Source organism: Dromiciops gliroides, chromosome 1, assembly GCF_019393635.1.
Source record: "Dromiciops gliroides isolate mDroGli1 chromosome 1, mDroGli1.pri, whole genome shotgun sequence".
In the NCBI taxonomy this organism is placed as follows: Eukaryota; Metazoa; Chordata; class Mammalia; order Microbiotheria; family Microbiotheriidae; genus Dromiciops; species Dromiciops gliroides.
In genome coordinates, this window is record NC_057861.1 from 620,116,594 (window position 1) to 620,140,041 (window position 23,448).

At 42.1% G+C, this 23,448-nt stretch overlaps 1 protein-coding gene across 1 annotated transcript in view; it reads left to right on the forward strand.

Annotated features, from left to right (window-relative positions):
* CACNG3 (calcium voltage-gated channel auxiliary subunit gamma 3) overlaps window positions 1-23,448 on the forward strand; it is a 133,303-nt gene that overhangs the window by 106,907 nt on the left and 2,948 nt on the right. The window contains exons 2-3 of the mRNA XM_043999275.1: window positions 12,947-13,030; window positions 21,197-21,337. Of these exons, the coding sequence (XP_043855210.1) occupies window positions 12,947-13,030; window positions 21,197-21,337 (225 nt within the window). The remainder of the gene's footprint in view (window positions 1-12,946; window positions 13,031-21,196; window positions 21,338-23,448) is intronic.

The window sequence follows — 23,448 nt, forward strand, 5'->3', positions numbered from 1 at the left end:
CACTTACTAGCTGTGTGACTCTGGGCAAGTCACTTAACCTCCATTGCCCTACAAAACAACAAGCAACAACAACAACAACAAGAAAATTATAGGATTTCAAACAAATGCCCAGGTTTTTCTCCTAATGAAGCAAATAACTGACTTCATGGGATAACAGACTTTAAAGCTGGGAGAAACCTTAGAGATCACCTAGCCCAACCCATTAGTTTACAGATGAGGAAACTGAGGCCTGGAGCCCTGGGTGACTTGACCAAAGTCATACAGAGCAGGGTTTTGAACCAGGGTCCCATGACTACAAAGTTATTGTTCTTTCCCTTTCACCGCACAGAACTCCTTGGATTAAATCAAACATAGTTATGACTATGAACCATCTTCTTGGTTCTCTCAGACATGAGCTAGAAAGGAGGGAAATTTAACTTTTCTATTTTCAAAGAGAAATCCCGTACTTTTTCATCTATGGAAATTATTCCTCCCATGTACCCCCCAGGCTTGTGACCTTATACTGGCCTCTTCACTATTCCCTCCCAAACTCCCAAGGCAACCTAAGAACCTGAGGTTGCTAGCCATCAAAAAAAAAAGTTTTTTCTTCATCCAAAATCTCCCTTTTCTGGGTCCATCCCCCTCCACCCACCCACTTTGCGCGCACGCACACACGCGCACACACACACACACACGCACACACACGCACACACTCTTCATGTCCCTGCTTCAACATCTATCTACCTTCATAGCCTTACTCCATCAAGTCTTTGCATTAGTAAGAGAAGTGTTAGCTACAGGAAGGGCTTGTTTGGAATTGCCCATGAATAGATGAGAAGTGAAAGAGCATTGTGGAATAGTTTGTGGGCTAGTCCTAGAATCTAGAAGACCTGGACTTAAGTCTTAACTCTGACACATAGCAGCTGTGTGACCATGGGCAAGTCTCCTAACCTCTTTCTGCTCCAAGCAAATCTCTAAGTGTAAATTACATACAGCAGCTGCTAGGGGTGCAGTGGATAGAGTATTGACCCTGGAGTCAGGAGGACCTGAATTCAAATCCAGCTTCAGACACTTACTAGCTGTGTGATCCAGGTCAAGTCACTTCACCCTGTTTGCCTCAGTTTCCTCATCTGTAAAATGAGCTGGAGAAGAAAATGGAAAACCATTCCAGTATATTTGCCACAAAAACCCCAAATAGGGTCATAAAGAGTTGGACAGGACTGAAAGGTCTGAAGAACAACAAAATCAGCCGAAGGTGTTTCCATGCCATCGGTTCTCCATGCTGATGAAATCATGGGTCTGGAACAACAACAACAAAAAGAGTCCCTGTGGTTGTCCCCATCAAAACTCAAAATCTTTTCTATTCTTAAAGAAGCAACCAAACAGTTGCTTTGCTTAAGCAATAGCAGTAATGTACATAATGAGCACAATTCCCCATGCCCTCCCATAGTCTGCAAAGGCCACTCAGTAACCACAGATAGAGGCAGCCTGTCCATCAGGTTTGAGGAGCTCTCAAGGGGGCAGTCAGGAGAGCCCCTATGTGCTCTTTGGATTTCTTAGGCCCCTCTCCTCCAGAGGGCCACCCCCTCCAAGGACCCACAGTCTATGTTTCCAATCATAATCATTGGGAGAAATTGTCTTCTTAGCTGTGGGCATCTAGCCAAGTTCATTGCTGGCTGTCACAGGAGGAAGAGTGGAAATATGCTTGGAATCAAGTCCTACTCCTGCCTGTTACTTGTTCTATGACCTCAATCAATTCGTTTCATTTCCCTGAGCCTCGGATTCGTCCTAACTTCACAAGATTGGTTTCAAGAACTTTCTTTGCAAACCATAAAACAGGATTGAAGTATAAGTTAACTGTTGCTGACAGTACTTGGTCCCTCACCCTCATGCCAGGTTAGAATCAAACAGGTGACCCTTTCTGCGCCTTAGGAATTTATGAAAGTTTGGTTTCTTTCCTGAAGAGCCTTTGGGGCCTAGAAGTTCAGAAGAAATGTCACCTTGTGTCTCTCTCTCCCTGCCGGTGATATTTACCAGATCCATTCAAGAGGTGGCACCTTGCCCACCATGTACTGGTAAGAGATGAAAAGATAATCAAATGTAAATGGGAAGAGGACATGTTCAGATGTTCCAAGGCAGAGAATATATTGGAGTTGTAAAACACAGTGCTATCATGTTCTGGGAAATGGCTATGGCTTCCTGGTGGTTTCTAAGAATTGTCCAAGAGTCATTAGTCACTCCAATGATTGGCTAATTACTTAGCTAATGAGTACTTGCTGATTTAGCTTGATGAAATGGAATAAACACTGGAATTAGAGTCGAAATGGACCAGAGTTCAAATTATACCTCTGAACTAACTGTGTGACCAAGGGCAAGTAAATTAATCTTTTTGAGCCTCCACATGCTCATCAATAAAAGGAGAATAATACTACTCAGGATATACTTTCCTTCCAGAGTTGATATGAGAATCAAATGAGATTATATGCATCTTATACTTTGATCATCTTAATAAATAACACCTATTATATTATTTTTCATTATTGAACAGCCATGATGAGGAAAGAAGAATTGAAAGCAAGAATCACATTGACAATGGAGTGGCCCATGGTGGACATGAGAAAACTGTGATATATTACAATTATAAGTGGTAAAAGGATGTCATCAAAGAAACGTGTAGTTAAAAGATAAGCCGAGCAAGTCATATGAGGAAAGGGACAGGTAATTGATGGCCAGCCCACAGACTTCACTGGTATCTTCACAATGTCAAAAGAACTTGAGGAATACCTCCATAATATTGGTTGGATGCCCTTATAGAAAGATGTAAATGAGAATCGTAAGGGACAGGAAGGCACCAATGGGTTGTGAACCAAATTGTCAGAAAGAATACCCACTCAGTTCCTGTAGGACTTCTGAATTGGCAGAGTTCTCTAAAATGGATTTTAATAGGTTCCCCACAAAGGGTTAAACTAGAATTACAAAGAATTTATATCCTTAATTCAAACAATTGTCTGGGACAAGAGACTTCTACTCAGCACCAGACTATTTAACACAGACAGTGACAGGATGAGGCACTCAACCAAGCTTTTGTTCGGTTGCTTATAGTTGGGCATCATCACATTGACTGTGAACTAAAAGAGATGTCAGCCTCCTCTTACCAGGGAAAGGTTTGCAAGTCATCACATCTTAGCAGACAGGGGCTGAGATAGCCATCAGGTGGCCCCCAAGCTGATAGCACAGATAAACAGCAAATGAGATGCCACTAGAGATGCCCAGAAGAAACAATGTGGTACCCACTGGACAACAGATATATGGCACTGATATGATAAAACGGTCCTAGATTTCAAGCAGGAAAGAACTTGGGAATTTGCCCCACTCATACCCAGAGAGGGGAAGTAATTTGCCTAAATTCTCACAGGTAGTTAAGTAGCAGAACTGGAATTCAAAGCCAGATCTCTTGGCTTTAAATCCAGTATTCTTTCCGCCATATTGTCCTGCCTTACCCCAGCACAGAAACAATGTGCTCAGCAGAGAAGATTCACCCAATAAAAATCAGCAGAAACCAACATGATGATATCACCAGAAGACATTTGCAGTCTACAACTTTTCAGATTCAAATTACCTGCCCACACATGTCCAACCACATATATCCCCTGCATGTGTACCCTTAGTACATGGGTTCTTGGTATGTAGCTCTTTGTGTATGTTCCTTGGCTACACATGATCCATATGTATTTGCCTTCCATATTACCTAGTGACATACATTTGTGTTGTTTACATATATGGTCTTCCCCCTAATGGGTAGTGACTGCTAAGTCCTCGAGTCATAATGGTAGCACTGGAAGGGATCTTCAACCTCATCTAGTCCAACCCACGAGTTTAACAGCTGAGGAATGAGTCCATGAGAGGACAAATGGTTCATCCAAAGTCATACAGCAAGCTAATATCATTGCCAATCTTCCATAAAGCAGTTTTAGTGCTGTATTAGCAGCAGAAAACAGATTTTGCAAGGTTACAGTTATTTAGCAGTTACTCCTTCCACTCCTTCCTATGGGATGCAAGTTCCTTAAATACAGGGACTATTTCATCTTTGTCTATGTGTTCTCAGTGTCTAAAACAGTGTTCAGCACTTAGTAGGTGCTTAAATAAAATAAACCTACCAAAACAAACCCAGGAACTATAAGAACAAAATTATGAAAAGCTTTTACATAAATAAAATCAGATTTAAATAATGAAGAAATATTAATTGCTTAATCAATTCTTAATGATTGAGCATTTATTTAATATTAATTAAGCATCTACTCTGGAAATAAAAGATTTGAAAAAGGTCTCTTCCTTTATGGAGTTTATAGACCATAACATATAAACATCTAGTCAAAGAAGATGCAAACGTTGTCATTCTATCAGTCATTTCTGACTCTGTGACCCCATGGACTTTAGCATGCCAGGCTCTTCTATCCTCCACTATGTCCCAAAGTCTTTCCAAGCTAATGTTTATTGTTTCCATGACACTATATATCCACCTCATCCTGTGCCATCCTCTTTCACTTTTGCCTTCAATCTTTCCCAACACCAGGGTCTTTTCCAATGAGTCCTGTCTTTTCATTATGTGGCCAAAGCATCTAAGCTTCAGCTTCAGTATACATACTTAATTAATTATAATACACAATAATACATGATAAGTTCTAAGTCAGTGCACAGTAAGTATTATATGGAGTTGAAGAGGAAGGGTGTTGCTAACAGGGGAGAACATGGAGGTGGTATCTGAGTTGGATTTTAAAGGATGGGTAGAGATTCAACAGGCAAAGAGGGCAAGGGTGTATGTTGCAGGCAGAAGGAATGTTTAAGTACATATGCAGAAGTAGGAAAGCACACAGCATGTTTAGGGAGCTTAGTCCAGTTGGATTAGATCCCAGAGCATTTGGAGAAAAGGAAACTGCTGACTTGGCCCTGAGAGAAGAGAGGATGGATTTGAGAGATACTATAAAAGTAACGTGCACATTAGAAGTTGATTTAGGGGCATCTAGGTGGCACAATGGATAGAGCACTGACCCTGGAGTCAGGAGGACCCGAGTTCAAATCCGGTCTCAGACACTTGACACTTACTAGCTGTGTGACCCTGGGTAAGTCACTTAACCCCAATTGCCTCACACACACAAAAAAGTTGATTTAACATAATAACTGGGAGGGAAAGAAGGAAGAATTAAAGAAGATTGTTGTCATATCCTACCTGAGGCTAGGTCAAGGTATACACCCCTCTGGGTATGAACAGTTTTTACCTAGGAATAGACTTGGGTCCTGGATGCATAGCTGAAGCTGAGGAAGGCAAGCCAAATTGGTATCAGGGTTCCAAAATCCAGTAGCCTGAAAGGAATAAAAAAAATTACGGGGGCGGGGGGGGCGGGGCAGCTAGGTGGTGCAGTGGATAAAACAACTGCCCTGGATTCAGGAGGACCTGAGTTCAAATCCGGCTTCAGACACTTGACACTTACTAGCTGTGTGACCCTGGGCAAGTCGCTTAACCCTCATTGCCCTGCCCCCCCACCCCCCAAAAAATTACTAGAGCAAAGTTTCAGGCCAGGGAATGAAAGCTAGATCAGGAACCAGGATGCACAATCTTAGGAAAGTAACAACTAACGCGTACACAGTTTTTTCGGTTTACAGCGCTTTACTTACATTGTCTCATTTGAACCTCACAACGACCCTGGAAGGTGGTATATATAATGAACCCTAATTTACAGATGAGGAAGCTGAGGTAGATAGAAGTTAAGTGAATTGCTTGGGGTTGCATAGCTATTAAATGTCTGAGGCAGGATCTGAACTAGGGTCTTCCTGGTTCCAAGGCTACGGCTCCATCCGCTAATGCCACATAGTAGCCTCAGTTGTATATATCAAGCTGTCTTTGAGAAGTCCTCAACCTTTCCAAGACAACTGCTGGAGTTGCGCACCCTCCCTCCCTCCCTAGCCCACAGCTATAATGCCATAATTACAGGTAACATCTCTCAAGTGCCTTCCTGACTCACTTATATATTCAGACTGTGGACTCTACAATTTTGAGATAACAAACCTGTATTCCTAGGGAAAGCACCATTAACAGCAAGAGGTAAATCACGAAAAAATGGATAGCTTCCTTTTGGGTGAAATGGTGATGGATTTAGTTCAGGGCATGGAGAGTTTGAGTTGCCAGCTGGGTATCCAAAAGAAAATGTGCTATTATATGTGTATACATAAACAGGATCTCCCCCCCCCACCCCAATAGAATTTAAGTTCCTTGGGGACAGGAACTATTTCATTTCTGTCTTGGCATCTGGAGCACTTGACCCATAGCATCTATTAAATACTTGTTAATTGATTGATTCATAGAACTTTTCCTGGTTGGCAAAATGGGGAAAGGGGAGGGAGACATGGATCATATAGTCCCTAACGTCTCCTCCAGCTCTGGACCCATGATTTTATGATTCCCAATAAAAAGGAGATGAGTCAGAAGTGGGGACACAGGTTTCACTTACATATAGAAAGGACAGCAGAAGTCGTGATCATGAATGAGCTCTCCTAGAGAGATTGTGTTAGAGAGACAGAAAAGGAGAGGGCCAGGGACAAAGGAAGCTATTATTTAATAGACGGAAGCAGGAAGAGGAGCCAAGGGAAGAAGCGGCTGGCCAAGAAATGCCCCAGAGCGTGTGATGGCACGGAAGGAAAGGAGACAGTTCTAAGAAGATGGGGCTATTCAATACCATCAAATACCGCAGAAAGCTCTAGGACAGTGAGGACCACTGGATTTGGGCGACTATCAGGTCATTAGTAACCTCAGAGAACACAACTGAGATGGAGTGGTGAGGCTGAAATTCACACTGCACGGATTTGAGGAGTATGTGGGTGGTAAGGGAGCGGAGGCAATGAAGGCAGGCTCTTCTTTTTAAAAGTTTGGCTGTGGAAGGAAAGTGAGAGATGAAACACTAGCCTGAGGGAGTAGTAAGGTCTAAAGAAGGCCTTTTTAAAAGGAAAAAAAAATGTTTTAGAGTCTGAAAATCTTAAGCATGCTTATAGGCAGAGGGAAAAGAAGCAGTGCAGAGGGAGAAATTAAAGGTTGGAAAAAGCTTTCTGACTTTCATCATCTCAGTCGAGCACCCCAGGATGAGTCTAATTTACCAAAAGCTTGATCTTTGCAAGATTCCATGCAAGCCTGCGCAGCTCCCCTGCTGCCCCCAAAACAGCATCTGGATTTCCCTAGGAAGCACAGTGAGGGCCCAGGCGACTTGGTCCTCTGGTTTCAGCTCTGGAGGGGGAAGTGGGTTATGCGTGGAAGAGTGCCTGATGGGGTTGGGGGGAGGGACAGGAGGGAGCAGAGATACAATTCCCCTTTAGAGCAAAGGAAAGGGAAAAGGTAGAAAACCACCATTATTGAATGGTGGTTGCAAATGTAAATGTTGGGGAGTTTAAGTTCTCTCCTAATTCTACTTAGTTCTTCTAGCAGTTAAGTGGCATAGTAGATAGAGTCAGGAAGAAGTGGGTTCAAATCCTTCCTCAGACACTGTGTGACCCTGGGCGAGTCACTTAATTTCTCTCAGTCTCAGTTTCCTCATTTTTAAAATAGAGTAAATAACATCACCTACCTCCCAGGTTGTCAAGGAGGATCAAATGAGATAATGTATGCAAAGTGCTTTGCAAACTTTAAAATGATATACAAATGTTAGCTATTATTATCATTATCGTCATCATCATTATTATACCATTAGGGGATGAACAACATTTCACTCTAAAATATCGGGAGTGAATTTACCTGGTAATTTGCATCTTATTTGCCCTTGGTTTATTCAATGCCAACATCTCCCAAGCGTCAGGTCTCTCCCTGGGAGGCAATGCCCCAAGGAGAAAACTGTTAAACATAATACTTGGAATTGCTCTTTTCCCTCTACCTGTCGAGACCCTGGGAACCACTGCTATAAATTGAAGATGAAGAGAAGTAGGGGCAGCTAGGTGGCACAATGGATAAAGCAGCAGCCCTGGATTCAGGAGGACCTGAGTTCAAATCAGGCCTCAGACACTTAACACTTACTAGCTGTGTGACCCTGGGCAAGTCACTTAACCCCCATTGCCCCACCCAAAAAAAAAAAAAAAAAGATGAAGAGAAGTGGGGAAAGGGGCCATGCAGATAAACCAAGTCCAAGTCATACTTCTTGTTCCAGAGAGTTTGCTGACAATAGTGATGGAAAGGAAACATAAATAAATGGAGCTGCGTAGGAAGCAGAGTCAGTGAATCACCATGTTCAGACCTAACATCTTCTACTGGTGTTCCGTACATACCCATGCCTGGCAGTGTGATATTATGGCTTAATTATCGAGAGAGGTGGGATGGAGACCTTCCAATTCACACATGCTAATGTTCAAAGGTCCTTTACATCTCTTATATCCTATGATTCTACATTCTAAGAATCCTTCCAGCTCTGACGGTTCAAGTTCCTAGGTCCCTTCCTGTTGAGACATTCTATTTGGGGCAGTTAGGTGGTGCAGTGGACAAAGCACCAGCCCTGGATTCAGAAAGACCCGAGTTCAAATCCAGCCTCAGACACTTGACACTAGCTGTGTGACCCTGGGCAAGTCACTTAACCCTCATTGCCCCACAAAACAACAACAACAACAACAACAAAAAGACATTCTATTCTAAGGTCCCTTTCAGCTTTGACACTCTCTATTCTCTGATCTGATGTCCCTTCAGCTCTAAACCTTCAGGAGAACTGAGGGTACATTACAGGTATGCCTTGTAGAATGCTGTGAAGCAGGTTAAACTAGTTTTCAATTAAGCAGCATGCATTCATCCATCCATACTACAACATCCAAACATACTACATTCATATGTCCAACTACCCCTTCCTTCCACTCTTCCCTGGTTGTGTTTCCTGCTGCCTTTTGGTCCCACCCCCAAGTACTCAGAACCTCACCAAGTCCCAGGGACCCCCATCTGCCAGGAAATTCTCTCTTATCCACACCTGCTTCTCATTGGATCATAGATTTAGAGCCGGAAAGGACTTTAGAAATAAATGAGTCTATGTCTTATAGGAGGAAAACTGAGGCCCAGAATTACCCAGTTCGTAAGTATCTGAGGCAGGATTTGAACTCAAGTCTACTCCCTAATGGTAATAAATCTACATTTATTCCACCAAACTCCCCAAACCTCATTCCCATTTCTTAAGGACTGTGGTATTAAGAGATAATCTGAGGGGCGGCTAGGTGGCGCAGTGGATAGAGCACGGCCCTGGATTCAGGAGTACCTGAGTTCAAATCCGGCCTCAGACACTTAACACTTACTAGCTGTGTGACCCTGGGCAAGTCACTTAACCCCAATTGCCTCACTAAAAAAAATTAAAAAAAAAAAGAGATAATCTGATAAATGAGTGCCCACTGAGCTGTTAATGATTCATTGTCTTAATGTTTTCACTTCTTAAGGAAAGGCTCTAATACACTAACCTAAAGGAGTAATTGGTCTTGGGAGTTTAGCTGCCTCTGGCCTTTCAGTGAGGTTGATAACTGAAAAGAGGACTATGGCAATTCTCACACATGTAGGCAGTCTCCTTATTCTGCTTCTGAATAGGGCTGCGGTAAAATCCAGAGCAGGAAGCAAATGAATGCAATACATACAACCATACCTGATACTGCGCGTGCGCGTGTGTGTGTGTGTGTGTGTGTGTGTGTGTGTGTGTGTGTGTGTGTGTGTGTGTGTAATTTAGTTTGTCTGAGGGCAGAACCGCAATTGTAGTTCTGAGTCCAGCGCTATGAGAGGAGAAAGTATTAAGTCCGGGGAGCACAAATGACTTGAAAATAAAGAAAGAGATTAACTCTGCTTCCAAATATCTACCATAGTGAGAAATGCCCCTATGGATCCTGCTCCTAATTAGGAGCGGGCAGAGAGGTACAGACCAGGAAGACTATTTGGAAAGAAATGCCTGCAGTGCTCTTTAGAGGATCATATATTTAGAACTAGAAAGAGACCTTAGAGACCATGGAGCCCAAATCTCTCATCTTATAGAGGAGAAAACTAAGTCTACCAGAAAGGGCCAAGAAAATTCCTCAAGGCTATTATACAGGTAGCAAGTGAGAGAAGTAATATTTGAACTCAGATCCTTCAACACCATGTCCAAATGAGCTTTCCATTAAGCCAATTCCAACAGAGCATGGGAGGAAAGATTAGAGGACTGAAGATGTAGAGCTTAGAGAGGAACTTAGAAGCCACAAAATATAAACTGAGGTAGAGAGGGGTTAAGTGACTTGCCCAATGTCACACAGCTAGTATATGAGGCAGGATTTGAACCCAGATCTCCCTGACTCCAAAGGCTTGGTATACCATGCACACGATACACACTGCCTCTCAGGAGGTAGAAGAGAAGGAACTCAAGAGGAGATCAGTTCATGGAATCACAGAAGAGACTGTCAAAGATGGAGAGGACCTAAGAGCATCATGGTACTTCAGAAAGGGCATGTGCTTTATAGATAGGAGACCTGGGTTCAAATCCTGATCTGTCATTTACTTGCTTTTTGACCTGGAACAAGTCATTGTGCTACCACCCTCGTCTCCAGTTTCCCCATCTGTCAAATGAGGGAGTCGAACTAGATACCTTCTAAGGACCCTTCTACCTCTATATCTATGATATATGAACATAAAAGACAATATTAGAAATATCAATGAACATATAATGTCAAACCTTGCAAGGATCTCGTAAAATAGATCACAGACTCTATAAGAGGCGGGGTGAGGGTATTTGGGGTTTCAATTGCAGGCACATATTGGAAAGAACATGGGACCAAGAAGGCCTGGGTTCAAGGTTGGCTCTATCTACCATTTAAATTATTTCATCTCTCTGACACTCATTTTCCTCATCTTCAAAATAAGAATGACTATATTTGTCTTATCTGCTGGTTGGTCTACCTGCCACAAGACTCTCCCACTACAGTCTATCCTCCACTTAAATGTGAAATTTATCTTCCAAAAGCATATACACATCTGACCCTCCCTCTCCCTCTCTCTCCCTCTCTCTCCCTCTCTCTTCCTCTCTCTTCCTCTCTCCACCCTACTCCACTTCTACTCAATAAACTCCAGTGGCTTCTCATCACTGCCAGGATCAACTATAAAATCTGTTTGCAATTCAAAACCCTTTATTACCCACCTTTATCATCTCTCCATTCTTCTTCTTCTTACACCTTGCATCTCTCACCCCTTCCACGTACTCTGTAATCCAGGGACACAGGCCTCCCTGCTGTTGCCTCCCAACTCCCAGCATTTTCACTGGCTTTTCCCCATGCCTAGAATGCTCTCCCTCCTCATCTCTACCTTCTGGTTTCATGGTTTCCTTCAAGACTCACTTTCTTTAGGAAGACTTTTTTTTTTATCTCTCCCCTTTCATTCTAGGGCCTTCCCTCTGTTTATCATTTCTAATTTAACCCGTATATGGCTTGTCTGTACATAGCTATTTGCATGTTGTCTTCCCCATTATGCTGTGAGCTCCTTGAGAATGGCAGGGTGGGGGGAGCTCTCTCTTACTCTTTTTAGTATCCCTCAGTGCTTTACAGTTCCTGTCATGTAGTAGGTGCTTAATAAATGTTTATTGACCGACCTACCTCACAGGGTTGTTATGAGAACGGCATTATATTATCTCATATAATTATGTATAATACACATAATATAGTGTATTATTATATTAAATATGTACATATATGCTGATATTAAGACTACGGGATGTCAAAAATGGAAGAGACCTAAGAGATCAGCCTCTCTTGTTCAACTCCCATTTTAAAAGAGAAAACAGATCCAGAGAAGTGGCTGCTCAATGTCATGAATTTAATCATCAGAAGATAACAGGAAAAATCCAGGTCCTTTTGACTGCCCTTCCCCAACCTAACCCTGTCCATTCCTTTCCACCATGCTGTTTGCTGTTCAAATCCTCAGACATATAGGTTTATACACTACCTTTAAGCTATTTCAGTGCTAAGGCATGTTATCAGCAACTTCCTGGATGCCCAGGCACTGACTAGCAGCCCCCAGCTCCCATGCCCTTTCCACCATGGAACCAGTTTCCATTGGTCATTCTGATCTGCCCTCATCTGTCTCATAGTCTTCTGCAATCTTCGATGCTCCAGACCTGACCCCCTCAACTGAGGTAGGTAAGTAAGCCCAGTTCTAGGACTGCTGTCCTCTGCCATACAGCAGAGGAAGAAGACACTTGTACCTTCTCCCCTGACCCACTCCCCCTGCATTGAACCCACAGAGGCCCCCAAAGACAACTAAATGTATAAAAGAGGAAAAGGTAGAGACTAGGGTCCAGCAAAAGCAATGCTTCACACACTAATTTTCCCCACAAAACATACTTGGTCATGAAATATATTCATGGAACCCTAAAATACTAATCCAGGATCTCTGAGGGTATGGAATATCTCTGGGGTAAGGAGGAAAAGTCATGTCAAGGAAATTTGGAACAAAAAGAAGTGTTCATCACACCACATATAACAAATCCTTATTAAGGCATACATAGTTTCCAATATAATATTTTCAAAGGAAAAACATCCCTATCATTGACATTTTCTCATGGAATCCCCATTCATGTTACAGAAAATAAAAAGGTTGCAAGGGACATGTTTTGGGAAGCTGGCTTGGTGAACAGAACACTCAATTTGGTTTGGGAGACCCGGATTCAAATTCCAGTTGCAACTAGCTGTGTGACCATGGGCAACTCAATTCCCTTACCTGAGCCTCAGTCTTCATCTTTAAAATGGGAATAACCATACTTGGCTGTGTGAAGAAGGTCCTTTGCCAATTGCAAGGCGCTAACATTATTGCGACCTTTTGATTATAGATGTGTGTTTCCAGGAAACTGGAATGGTTTTTCTTTTTCTCCCCCCGCCCCTCCCCATACATCACCAAGGACAGAGCTCCAAAGCTGAGTCCTCTGGGGACTTCTTCAAGTTGAATTTGTTTCTGCAGGTGCTTTCCGAGGGGTATGTAAGAAAATTGACCATTTCCCTGAAGATGCAGACTATGAACAAGATACAGCCGAGTATCTGCTGAGTAAGTCTCTCCACTCTCCTCTTTTTCCTGGGGAGGTGGGAGGGGAAAGAATATGAGGGAAAGGATGGTGATCTATCTCTAGACACGTGACGCTAAGGGCACCTCAGTCCCTATTCTATAGTTTGGGTGGTCGGAATAGAAATAGTTTGTCATAGTAGAAAGTGGGCTAAATTTGTAGTCAGAGGACCCCGATTTCAAATCCTGGCTCTTTCATTTACTTCCTGTGTGACCATTCTGGGCTTCGGTTTCCTCATTTGTAAAGTGATGGTCCAAATGGACTCTAAGAAACCTTCCAGCTTTAAATCCAATGACAGAGAGGCTAAAAATGAACTTAGATCACCCAGTGTTAGAGCTTGAGGGCCCTTTAAATAAAACATAGAATATTAGGATATGCAACATTAAAGTTGGAAGTGACCTTATAATATAGAATATTAAAAGTATAAACAGTCTCTTAGATCATCTAGACACTTTTCAGGTAAGAAAACTGAGGCTGGAAGAAATAGTTTCCCCAAGATCACACAATGAGTCAGTGACAGAGCCAGTTCTCTGGGTCTTCAGACACCGAGTTCAATAGTCCATATCAATAGTCTATAGCATAATCTATATTATGCTATAAAACTTTACCTTTATTGTGGTTTTGCCCAAGAGTGAACAGGCTTATGGTACAGCTTCTCCACTCATAGGATGTGGAATTGAGAGACACGGACTGGTGGCAGTGGTAAACATGTCATGTCTGTGGTCTCTTCTGTTTTCTGCCAATAAATATTGTTCCCCTACAGAAAATGGGGCTAGAATCAGTCCAGAAGGAGCCCTGTTCTCAGAGTCAAGACATCTTGGTTCTAATTCCAACACCAACATGATTCCCTGGATGACCTTGGACAAGTCATATCCTTTCTCTGGGGCTCAGTTCCTTCTGCAAATTAAAGGGTTCCAAGGTGCCTTCCACCTCTAATTAGTCTATGTTCTAAGTTCTAAGGCCCTTCTCATCTCTAACACAATGTTCTATGACTAGGGAAGCCCTACAGCATCCCTTGACCTTGGATTCAGTGTTGTTTAATTCACATAGTCTGGAACTTCTGCTTCATATCTGGCTGGTCCCGGATCATTATCCAGCTCAGGGGCTTCCCCTAGCTCTCTCCAGTAAGCAACTTTGACTCTCACAGGCCATTAGGTGCAAGTGGACCTGCTGAATGGTCTCTTCTGATTCTCTAAGTCCATTTCCTTACATTGCTTCTCTTGATTTCAGAGAGCAAAATCAAGACAGTAATTTTTTCTTGACTTCATCAATTACTGCAGATTTCCTCAAAAAAAGTGTTCCTTTCATTTTTAATCACCAGAATTAGATGATCACAGGAGTGGTAAATAGGTGTGTGATTTTTTTAAGTAGTCTAATAAGGACTCAAACCTGAGTAATTTAAATTGAAGACAGTAGTTATAGCAAAAGAGTAGTTCGTGGAATTAATTACCCTTCACCCTCATTTTCAAAGCAGGAACCATAGCAAGTCCAATTAAAAGGAGCCGGAGAATACATCTTGGTCCCCTAGTACTTGTTAACAGTTCTGACTGTTTTAACAACAAGCCTTAGGTGAGTTAACAGTGCAACACAGTGGCCAAGAAAGCTCATGTGACCTTAGAGGCTACAGTAGGTAACCCAATGCAGTGAAGTACATGAATCGGACATAGAGGACCCAGGTTCAAATCTCAGCTCTGCCATTTACTACCTGTGTGACCTTGGACAAGAAATTTCACCTCCCTAGACCTCAGTTTCCTTATCTGCAAAATAAGGGGGTTGGGGCAGCTAGGTGGCACAATGAATAAAGCACCAGCCCTGGATTCAGGAGGACCTGAGTTCAAATATAGCCTCAGACACTTGACACTTACTAGCTGTGTGACCCTGGGCAAGTCACTTAACCCCCATTGCCCCGCAAAAAATAAATAAATAAATAAAATAAGGGGTTGTATGAGAAAGCCTCCAAAGTCTTTTCTACCTTCAAATATATGCAACAACAATGACAATAATTTAACAAAAGTATAATTCACAGAATGAGGGAAGTTATAGTTCCTCCGAGATCCCTTACCATTCTGACATTTTGTGATTCTAGAATATGGTATGCATATGGTAGCAAGGATTGAGAATCATAGGACCTGGATCCAACAGTTTTACTATAAAAGCTCCCAAACATTTATAAAATAAGTTGTGATTTTTAAAGCACTTTCTACATACATTACCTCATTCAGACCCCTAGGCTCAGGCTAGGATTATTCCCATTTTCTTAAGTTGAAGAAAATTGAGGTCGAGGGGAGGCAAATGACTTGACTAAGGTTGTACGACTAATCAATGACAGAGCTAGGATAAGATCCTAGACGTAGTCAGAAGATTTAAATCTAGGGCTGAAAGGGACCCAAGAGATTAACTAGCTTAGGATTCTTTCTTCCCCTACACTGTCTTCTTTCAGTCATTTTTTAAAATAACTAATGAGGTTTCTGTGATCAGGAAAAAGGAAAAAAGAAAGAAAGAAAAGAAATACAGGTTGGAGAAGCTAGTAAATACACCTACGATGTCTAGTGACCTATTGGAATAAAGACAAGAGGTAAAGTACCCAGAAATTGACCCTCCCCCCAACCCTGCAGTCCTGAACCTCCACTGTCTGGATATGGTCCGTGTTAACTTGCAAGACCAGATTAAACCCTAGTTGTAGTTGTTGATGTCCTATTTTTATTCATTAGTTTTGAGAAATGACATGCTGCCAAAGTACATTCTGTATTTCTTTTTAAATTAAAGTTAATTATAATTAATATTTTAATAGAAACATAGAATTTTCCAAACTGGGAGGGACTTGAAGCTCTAAGGAAAGGTTGTTAAAACTGAAAGGAACCTTAGGATGGAATATATATCCTTAAGAGTTTAAAGGGACCTGAGAGATTATTTAGGAGGCAGTGATCAAGCTAGAGCACGTCCAGGTAAGAATATACAAGACAAAGAAACGATGCTGTGAAAGGAATGGTTAAAGAAATCAGGAATACTTATTCTGAAGAAGAGTTGAGGCCTAATAACCATCTAGTTATTTCAAGTGCTATCATGTGTTAGAGGTATTCCGTTCAGGAGGACAAGGTGAGGAGCAATACATTGAAGTTAAAGGGAGGCAGATTTGGGTTTTATATGAGGAAAAACATCCTTCCCACACAAGCAGCTGAAAAGTGTTGGGTTTTTTTCATCCCTGAATGTCTTCAATCAGAAGCTGAATGACAATTTGTGGAGGATGCTATAGAAGGGATCTATTCACATAGACTAGTCTCCTGTATCACGAACCTTTTGGACAAGTCCGATAAGTCTATGGGCCCCTCCTGAGAATAACACCTATTGCCCGCCCCCCCCCTCTCTCTATATATATGTATATGTATGTGTGTGTGTGTGTGTGTGTGTGTGTGTGTGTATATATATATATATATGGGGGGGGCAGGGCAATGAGGGTTAAGTGACTTGCCCAGGGTCACACAGCTAGAGTAAGTGTCAATTGTCTGAAGCCGGATTTGAACTCCAGTCCTCCTGAATCCAGGGCCAGTGCTTTATACCACCTAGCTGCCCCCTGCCTATATTTTTATTGGATTTGGGGGGGGGCAATGGGGGGTTAAGTGACTTGCCCAGGGTCACACAGCTAGTAAGTGTCAAGTGTCTGAGGCCAGATTTGAACTCAGGTACTTCTGAATCCAGGGCCAGTGCTTTATCCACTGCGCCACCTAGCTGCCCCATTGCCTATATTTTTAATTGAAGGAAATGCTAAACTTCAGTTGGAACATAGTAAAAATAACAATGCAATTTTCCCCATCTAAGTTCCTAGACCCTCTGAAAATTGTAAACCCTAGGTGAATAAACCCTGGTCTAGAAGACCTATAGTCTTTATACTCTTTCCATTCCACCATATTTCCTACGTCTAAATCACATGAGTTTATCCCAGCCTTTCACTCTACAAATGATGAAACTGAGGCACAGAGGGATTAAGTGAATTGCCAAATGTCGAGAAATGAGTAAGAGGAAAAACAAGGGTTAGACTCAAGTTGGCCTGACTCCCAATATTGTATGTACACTTTCAATTATATCACATTGCCTCCTCAATTTTGCTTGGTAGTTTTTTGAGACTCACCACTAGACACAGCCAGAGGGCCTCTAGGATATTGAGCTGTCAGTGCTACACAGTAATGAGGCACATACCAAGTGCTTGTGACCACATCAGGACCCTGTGCAAGACATTGTTACTAAAGGGTCTCCAGAAGTACTTAGTATAAGTAACTATAAGGAGTATGACCCCACTGTCCCCAGAAATCCCTGGATGGCAAGAGCCATAGAGCTAATGAAAGGAAGAGGAGATGAATCCACACCCCCCAAGCTGTGCTGAATCGATCATTCTGGAGCCAACTGAGCTTTTTCATCCTACTGGCTAAGCACCAAGCAGTCAATCCAATTCAGTTCCTGAAACAGTCTAAATAACCAGATGTGAGCTGTCTGAGAGACCAAATTGGATCAAACATTTTGGGAATCAATCATTTCTTTGGCACTCAGCCAAGGTTTCCAAAAAAGATCCCCCTAATCAACAGGAAAATGGCTAATTCAAAACTCCAGGAGACCTTCCCTGATTAATCCTATCCCACTTTTATCACCTTTTCACTCCATATACCCTCAGTGCTTGCATAGTCATTGGGTGGGGAGGAGGCAAAGGGAGAAGGAAGGAGATGCATCTACCAAAGTGGAGGCTAACTTTCCTGAGCGAAGGACTGCTTCTCCATCTTTCTTTTTTTAACCTGTTCCATTGTGCCCAGCACAGAGTATAACACTCATGCAATCAAGAACTCCAAAGAGCCTTCAGATTCATCCTCTTCAACCCATACCTGAGAATATACCTCTGCAACATCTCTAACAAGTGGTCATTCAACTTCCACTTGAAGACATTTCTTGGTGAAGAGCTCACTATCTACCCAATCAGCATGCTTAATTGCTGGGCCAATCTTATGGTCAGAAAGTTGTATTCTTTAATGATGAACCAAATTTGGCTTCTCTTTAACTTAATGTAGTCTCATTGTTAGTTAAAAAAACAAATTTGGGAGGACATGGGTTATGGGGACAAAGTTTAGTCTGAAGACAGAAGAGTCAACTAGGTAGCTTTTCCAAGACCCCTCCAATGAAGAAATGCTTTGGTTCTTTCTGGGCAGCATAGGTTGACCAGCATGAATCTCTGAGGTAAGACAGAAATATTTCTACAGATTTTCCCAAAGAGATTTATTTGTTCAAACAAATCCAGGTTCTCCATAGAGGTATTAGAAATATAAGTGAAGACCCAAAGGAGTAGGAGCCTGGAAATACGGGGCTGAAAGGAGACAGAAGGATCGAGAAACCAGAGAGATTTTTCTTCTCCATTGTCCCCAAAGACACAACCAAACCAATAGATAGAACTAATTTGTACCAACTCAGAAGTTTGACAGAGTAGATGCCTACAGGGGTTACACTGATGGATCCCTGAGGTCCCTTCCAAATCTTAGAAGGATGCCCTCTGTTTCTAACAGATTTTAAACTGGAATATGCAGCTACTACTATACAAGTCATATACAGGTATTACTGGGGCAGCCAGGTGGTATAGTAGTTGGAGCTTGGCCTGGAGTCAGAAAAATCTACGTTGAATCCAATTTCAGACACTTATTTGCTGTGTAACCCTAGACGAGTCTTTTAACCTCTATTTGCTTCAGTTTCTTCAACCGTAAAGTGCGGGGAGGGAGGGCGGATAATAGCATCTACTTCTCAAGGTTGTTGTGAGGATCAAATCATAATTGTAAAGCACTTAGCACAATATTTGGCATATAGTAAGCCTATATAAATGCTAGCCATCATCATCATTATTATTGTTATTAGGATCAATGGTGGCAAATTTTAGCTCATCTTAAGAGAAAATTCCCCAACAATTAGGTCTTCCTCTAAATCAGATAAGATGCTCTGGGAGATGATGAGTTCTCTATTTCTGGGGGTTATCAAGCAGAGAGGCTTGATAACCGCTTGTCAGAGAGGTTTTAGAGGATATTTATAGAAGGGTGGGACTAGGTGACCCCGTTGTTGAGTCAGTTTCTATCTTGTTTCTAACATTTATTCCCACTTCTCCCCTGAACTCACCCAAGCCTTTTTTCTTCCAACTGACTTTCAAGATTATAGCACTGTGTCTGTCCCTCTCTTATGCATTTATCCTCTTTTATTATAACCATGCCCCTGCCTTACCTTCCCTACTAGACTATTAGTTCCTTGAGGACAGAGGTCACAGGTTCTCCACATCCCCAGTGCTTACCACAGGACCTCCAGAACAGTAGATGCTAGTTAAATTTGTTGAATTGGACTAATAAGGTAGAGACTAAGGTACTGCAAGAGTAAAGTGCTATCATACAAAGAGCATGTTCTTAGGACCCAGAACCCTCAGGGGTCAATGCTTCATCTCCAACACTTACTGTTTGCATCACCTTGGGGAAATCCTTTCATTTCTCTGGCTCTAATGGCAAACCACTATAGCATCTTTGCCAGGACTGAAATGACTGAACAACAACAGTTTTATCTTCTATAAAGTGGTAATAATAATACTTGCAGTTACACTTGAGAGGCAGAGTGTGACAATAACCAGATAACCATCCTGGGAATCATGAAGACCAGTGTCCAAATCCTCTCTCTAATAGGATACTAATATTTCGAGTAGTAAATCAATACAACCATTACTTATAAGTCACCAATGCCACCATTTTACAGCATGGACTGGACCCATACGGTATCATCATATCCTGCAAGAGGCAAGAACTGGCTGGGTGATGTAGTGAATAGAACGATGCACTTAGAGTCAGAAAGACCCAAGTCTGGATCTTGCCACAGACACTTGTCAACTGTGTGACCATGGACAAGTCACTTAATCTCTCTGTACTTCAGTTTCCTCATCTATAAAGTGAGGATGATTATGGCACACAGATTTGGTATGTTGATCTACTGAGATAATATATGAGAAGTACTTTGAAAAAATTAGAAGTACTCTATAAAAGCTAGCTTCTATTATTATATTTGCCTAGCTGTACAACCCTTAACCTCTCAACCCCCTAGAGAACTCTTTAAGACTAGGATTCTCAGAGGCAACCAGGTGGCACAGTGGATAAAGCACCGGCCCTGGATTCAGAAAGACCTGAGTTCAAATCCAGCCTCAGACACTTGACACTTACTAGCTGTGTGACCCTGGGCAAGTCACTTAACCCTCATTGCCCTAGGGAAAAAAAAAGACTAGGATTCTCTCCCTCCTCATTTCTGCCAATTACAAGATTATCTCCCTCCTCATCTCACCTTCTGCAAGAAAGCTTTCCTGATCCCCCTTAATACTAGCACCTTCCCTCCATCATTAATCTCTAATTCATCCTGACTAGAACTTGAACGTACATAGGTATTTGCATGTTGTTTCCCCCATTCCACTATGAGCTTCTCAAGCGCAGGGGTGATTTTTGCCATTCTTTGTATCTCTAATGTTTAGCAAAGAGCCTGTTATACTATAGGCATTTAATAAATGCTTGTTGAGGGGCATCTAGGTGGTGCAGTGGATAGAGTACCGGCCCTGGAGTCAGGAGGACCTGAGTTCAAATCCAGCCTCAGACATTTAAACACTTACTAGCTGTGTGACCCTGGGCAAGTCACTTAACCCCAATTGCCTCACCCAAAAAATAAATAATTAATTAAATAAAATAAAATAAAACAAATGCTTGTTGATTTGACTAAGTTTACTGAAAAGGTGCCAATCTGCTCAACAGAGGAAGTTCCTCACAGAGAGCTCTGTATACCAATGAAATCACAAATCTGGGACAAAAAAAAAAACAAAATAAAATAAAACATATAAAATAAAACATTTCACAAGGTTATTGCCAGGAAGGCGCTTTTTAAATTTTAAAGCACCCTAGAAATGGAAACTCTTTCACATCTCATTTTACTGTCTTTTCCTTTCTCAGAGCCTAGCTCAGACCTCTGAACACGGTAGGTGTTTAATAAATGGTCTTGAATTGAAAGAAATTTGATTCTTCAGTGAAAGGTCATGCGATCTTGAACCCTGAACCTTTCTAGTTGCTCAGTGCAGCCTTCTCTGATCTTCTGCCATTTCCTCCACAAATACACAGGAGCTGTCAGAGCATCCAGCGTCTTTCCTATCCTCAGTGTGGGACTGCTGTTCTTCGGGGGTCTCTGTGTGGCCGCCAGCGAGTTCTACAAAAGCAGGCACAATGTCATTCTCAGTGCGGGGATATTTTTTGTATCTGCAGGTAAGTTCTAGTACTGGGGGAGCTGAGGACACAACTGAGCCAAGACCCACTCACTAAAAGACAGCCTCTGCGGGGAGGCAGAGTACTAGGGCGGATGCAGTCAGAAGTCCTGGGTTCAAATTCCAGCTATGATACTATCCACGCAGCCTTGGGAAAGTCATTTAATTTCCTTGAGCCTCATTTTCCTCTTCTGTAAAATGAAGGGATTGGACAAAATGCTCATTGTCCATGTCGGTGCTTAAAGACTCCATGAATCATCCTTCTAGACTAGTGTGAGGAGCTTTTTTTTTCCTAACATGGGCCAAACAGGAAAAATAATACAACTGAAGGCTTCATATAGAATGTGTCCTGAAAGACACATAAAATATCCAACTCACTTGTCAAACATAACAAATGCACACATATACACACAATGCACATATACTTTTGTCCTAAAGGATCACCTGGGGGCAGCTAGGTGGTGCAGTGGATAGAGTCAAGAGGACCCGATTTCAAATCTTACCTCAGATACTAACTAGCTATGTGACCCTAGGCAAGTCACATAACCCCAATTGCCTTAAATATCCAAGCCATCTGCAGTCATTCTGATACATATCTTGCCACTGGACCCAGATGACTCTGGAGAAGAGAATGAGGTTGGTGCCTTTGCACAGCCCTCCCTCACTTAAATCCAATTCAGTGCAACTCATGACATCGCCCCAATGCCATGGTCCTTTTTGAGAACAAAAGACAAACGACAAAGGATCACTAAGGGTAAGTCAAAGAGTAAGGCCCAAAAGGTCAAGGGGATGGGTGAGGAGAGTGGGAAGATAGGAAGTAGAGAAAAAAGAAAAGAAAAAGAGGAGTAAGAAAAAGAATGACAAGGGGAAAGATGAAGTGAGTTAGAAATGCACAAAGATCAAGAGAAGACAGAAAAGGGGGAGATGATAGGAGAGAAGCTCAATGGTTCTTGAGGTAAATGTGAGTAGAAGGTCATCTCTGTTGACTTGGGCTATAGACTTCTTAGGGGATGCTATTCATTAGCTGATTAACCATTTTTCTTTTTTTTTCCTTTTTTTTTTTGTGAGGCAATTGGGGTTAAGTGACTTGCCCAGGGTCACACAGCTAGTAAGTGTTAAGTGTCTGAGACCAGATTTGAACTCAGGTACTCCTGACTCCAGGGCCGGTGCTCTATCCACTGCGCCACCTAGCTGCCCAACCATTTTTCTTTACCAGCTCTAATGCATAAATCTTTAGTGAATCTAACCCAAACAGAATAACCCCAACAGCATATCAAGAAGGAAACCATACTCTGAGCTAAAGCCCCAGTGACTAAAGCAAGATAGCACCCAGAAGGCTACATGAAATCAAACTATGAGGCTGCATCTGGCCCTGGGCTAAAGGCTCCACATTATACAAAGATATGACAATCTACCTAATCAGCTTCCTGGTGCTGAGGAAGATTAGAGAAAGGAAGAGTAAAGTCTGAGGGTCTTTGGGTCCCTCATATTGGTCATAGTGGGTCACTACATTCATAGCATACAAAATAATGACAAAATGAACTACTCCTATTACCCCAATATAGTAGTAAGAGTCAAATGACCAGTAATTTGACCTCACCTTGACTAATTGCATGATGTTGTACAAGTCATCCCCCTTCTCCTGGCCTCAGTTTTCTCATCTGTGAAATGAAAGGACTCAACTACATGCTACAAAGTCCCTTTCTTTTTCGAGCCTAAGGCGACTGACTAGAAAAATGTGGAGGTCAGATGAGATATCTAAGATTCCTTCCAGATCTAAGATTCTATGGTCTATGTTCCAATATTCCTTCCAGCTTTAACTTTCTATCACTTTATACAAACCAAGGCCATCTAAGGGGATATCAGCACTCCTGAGCCATAATGACAATCTCACCATTTCCACCTATTAAATCTTCCCAGGGAGATACCCACACATAAGCTGCTGAAGGACTGTCAGTTTGAAATCCAAACCTCCCATGTTTAGACTGAACAGGCACATGAGGAACATTTATCAATATAAGCAATAATATACTTTGTTCTTTGGGATCACTTTCACTTCTTCTGCCTTCTTCAAAGTCCTGGACTCCAGACATGAAGTATTTTCCCCAGCAT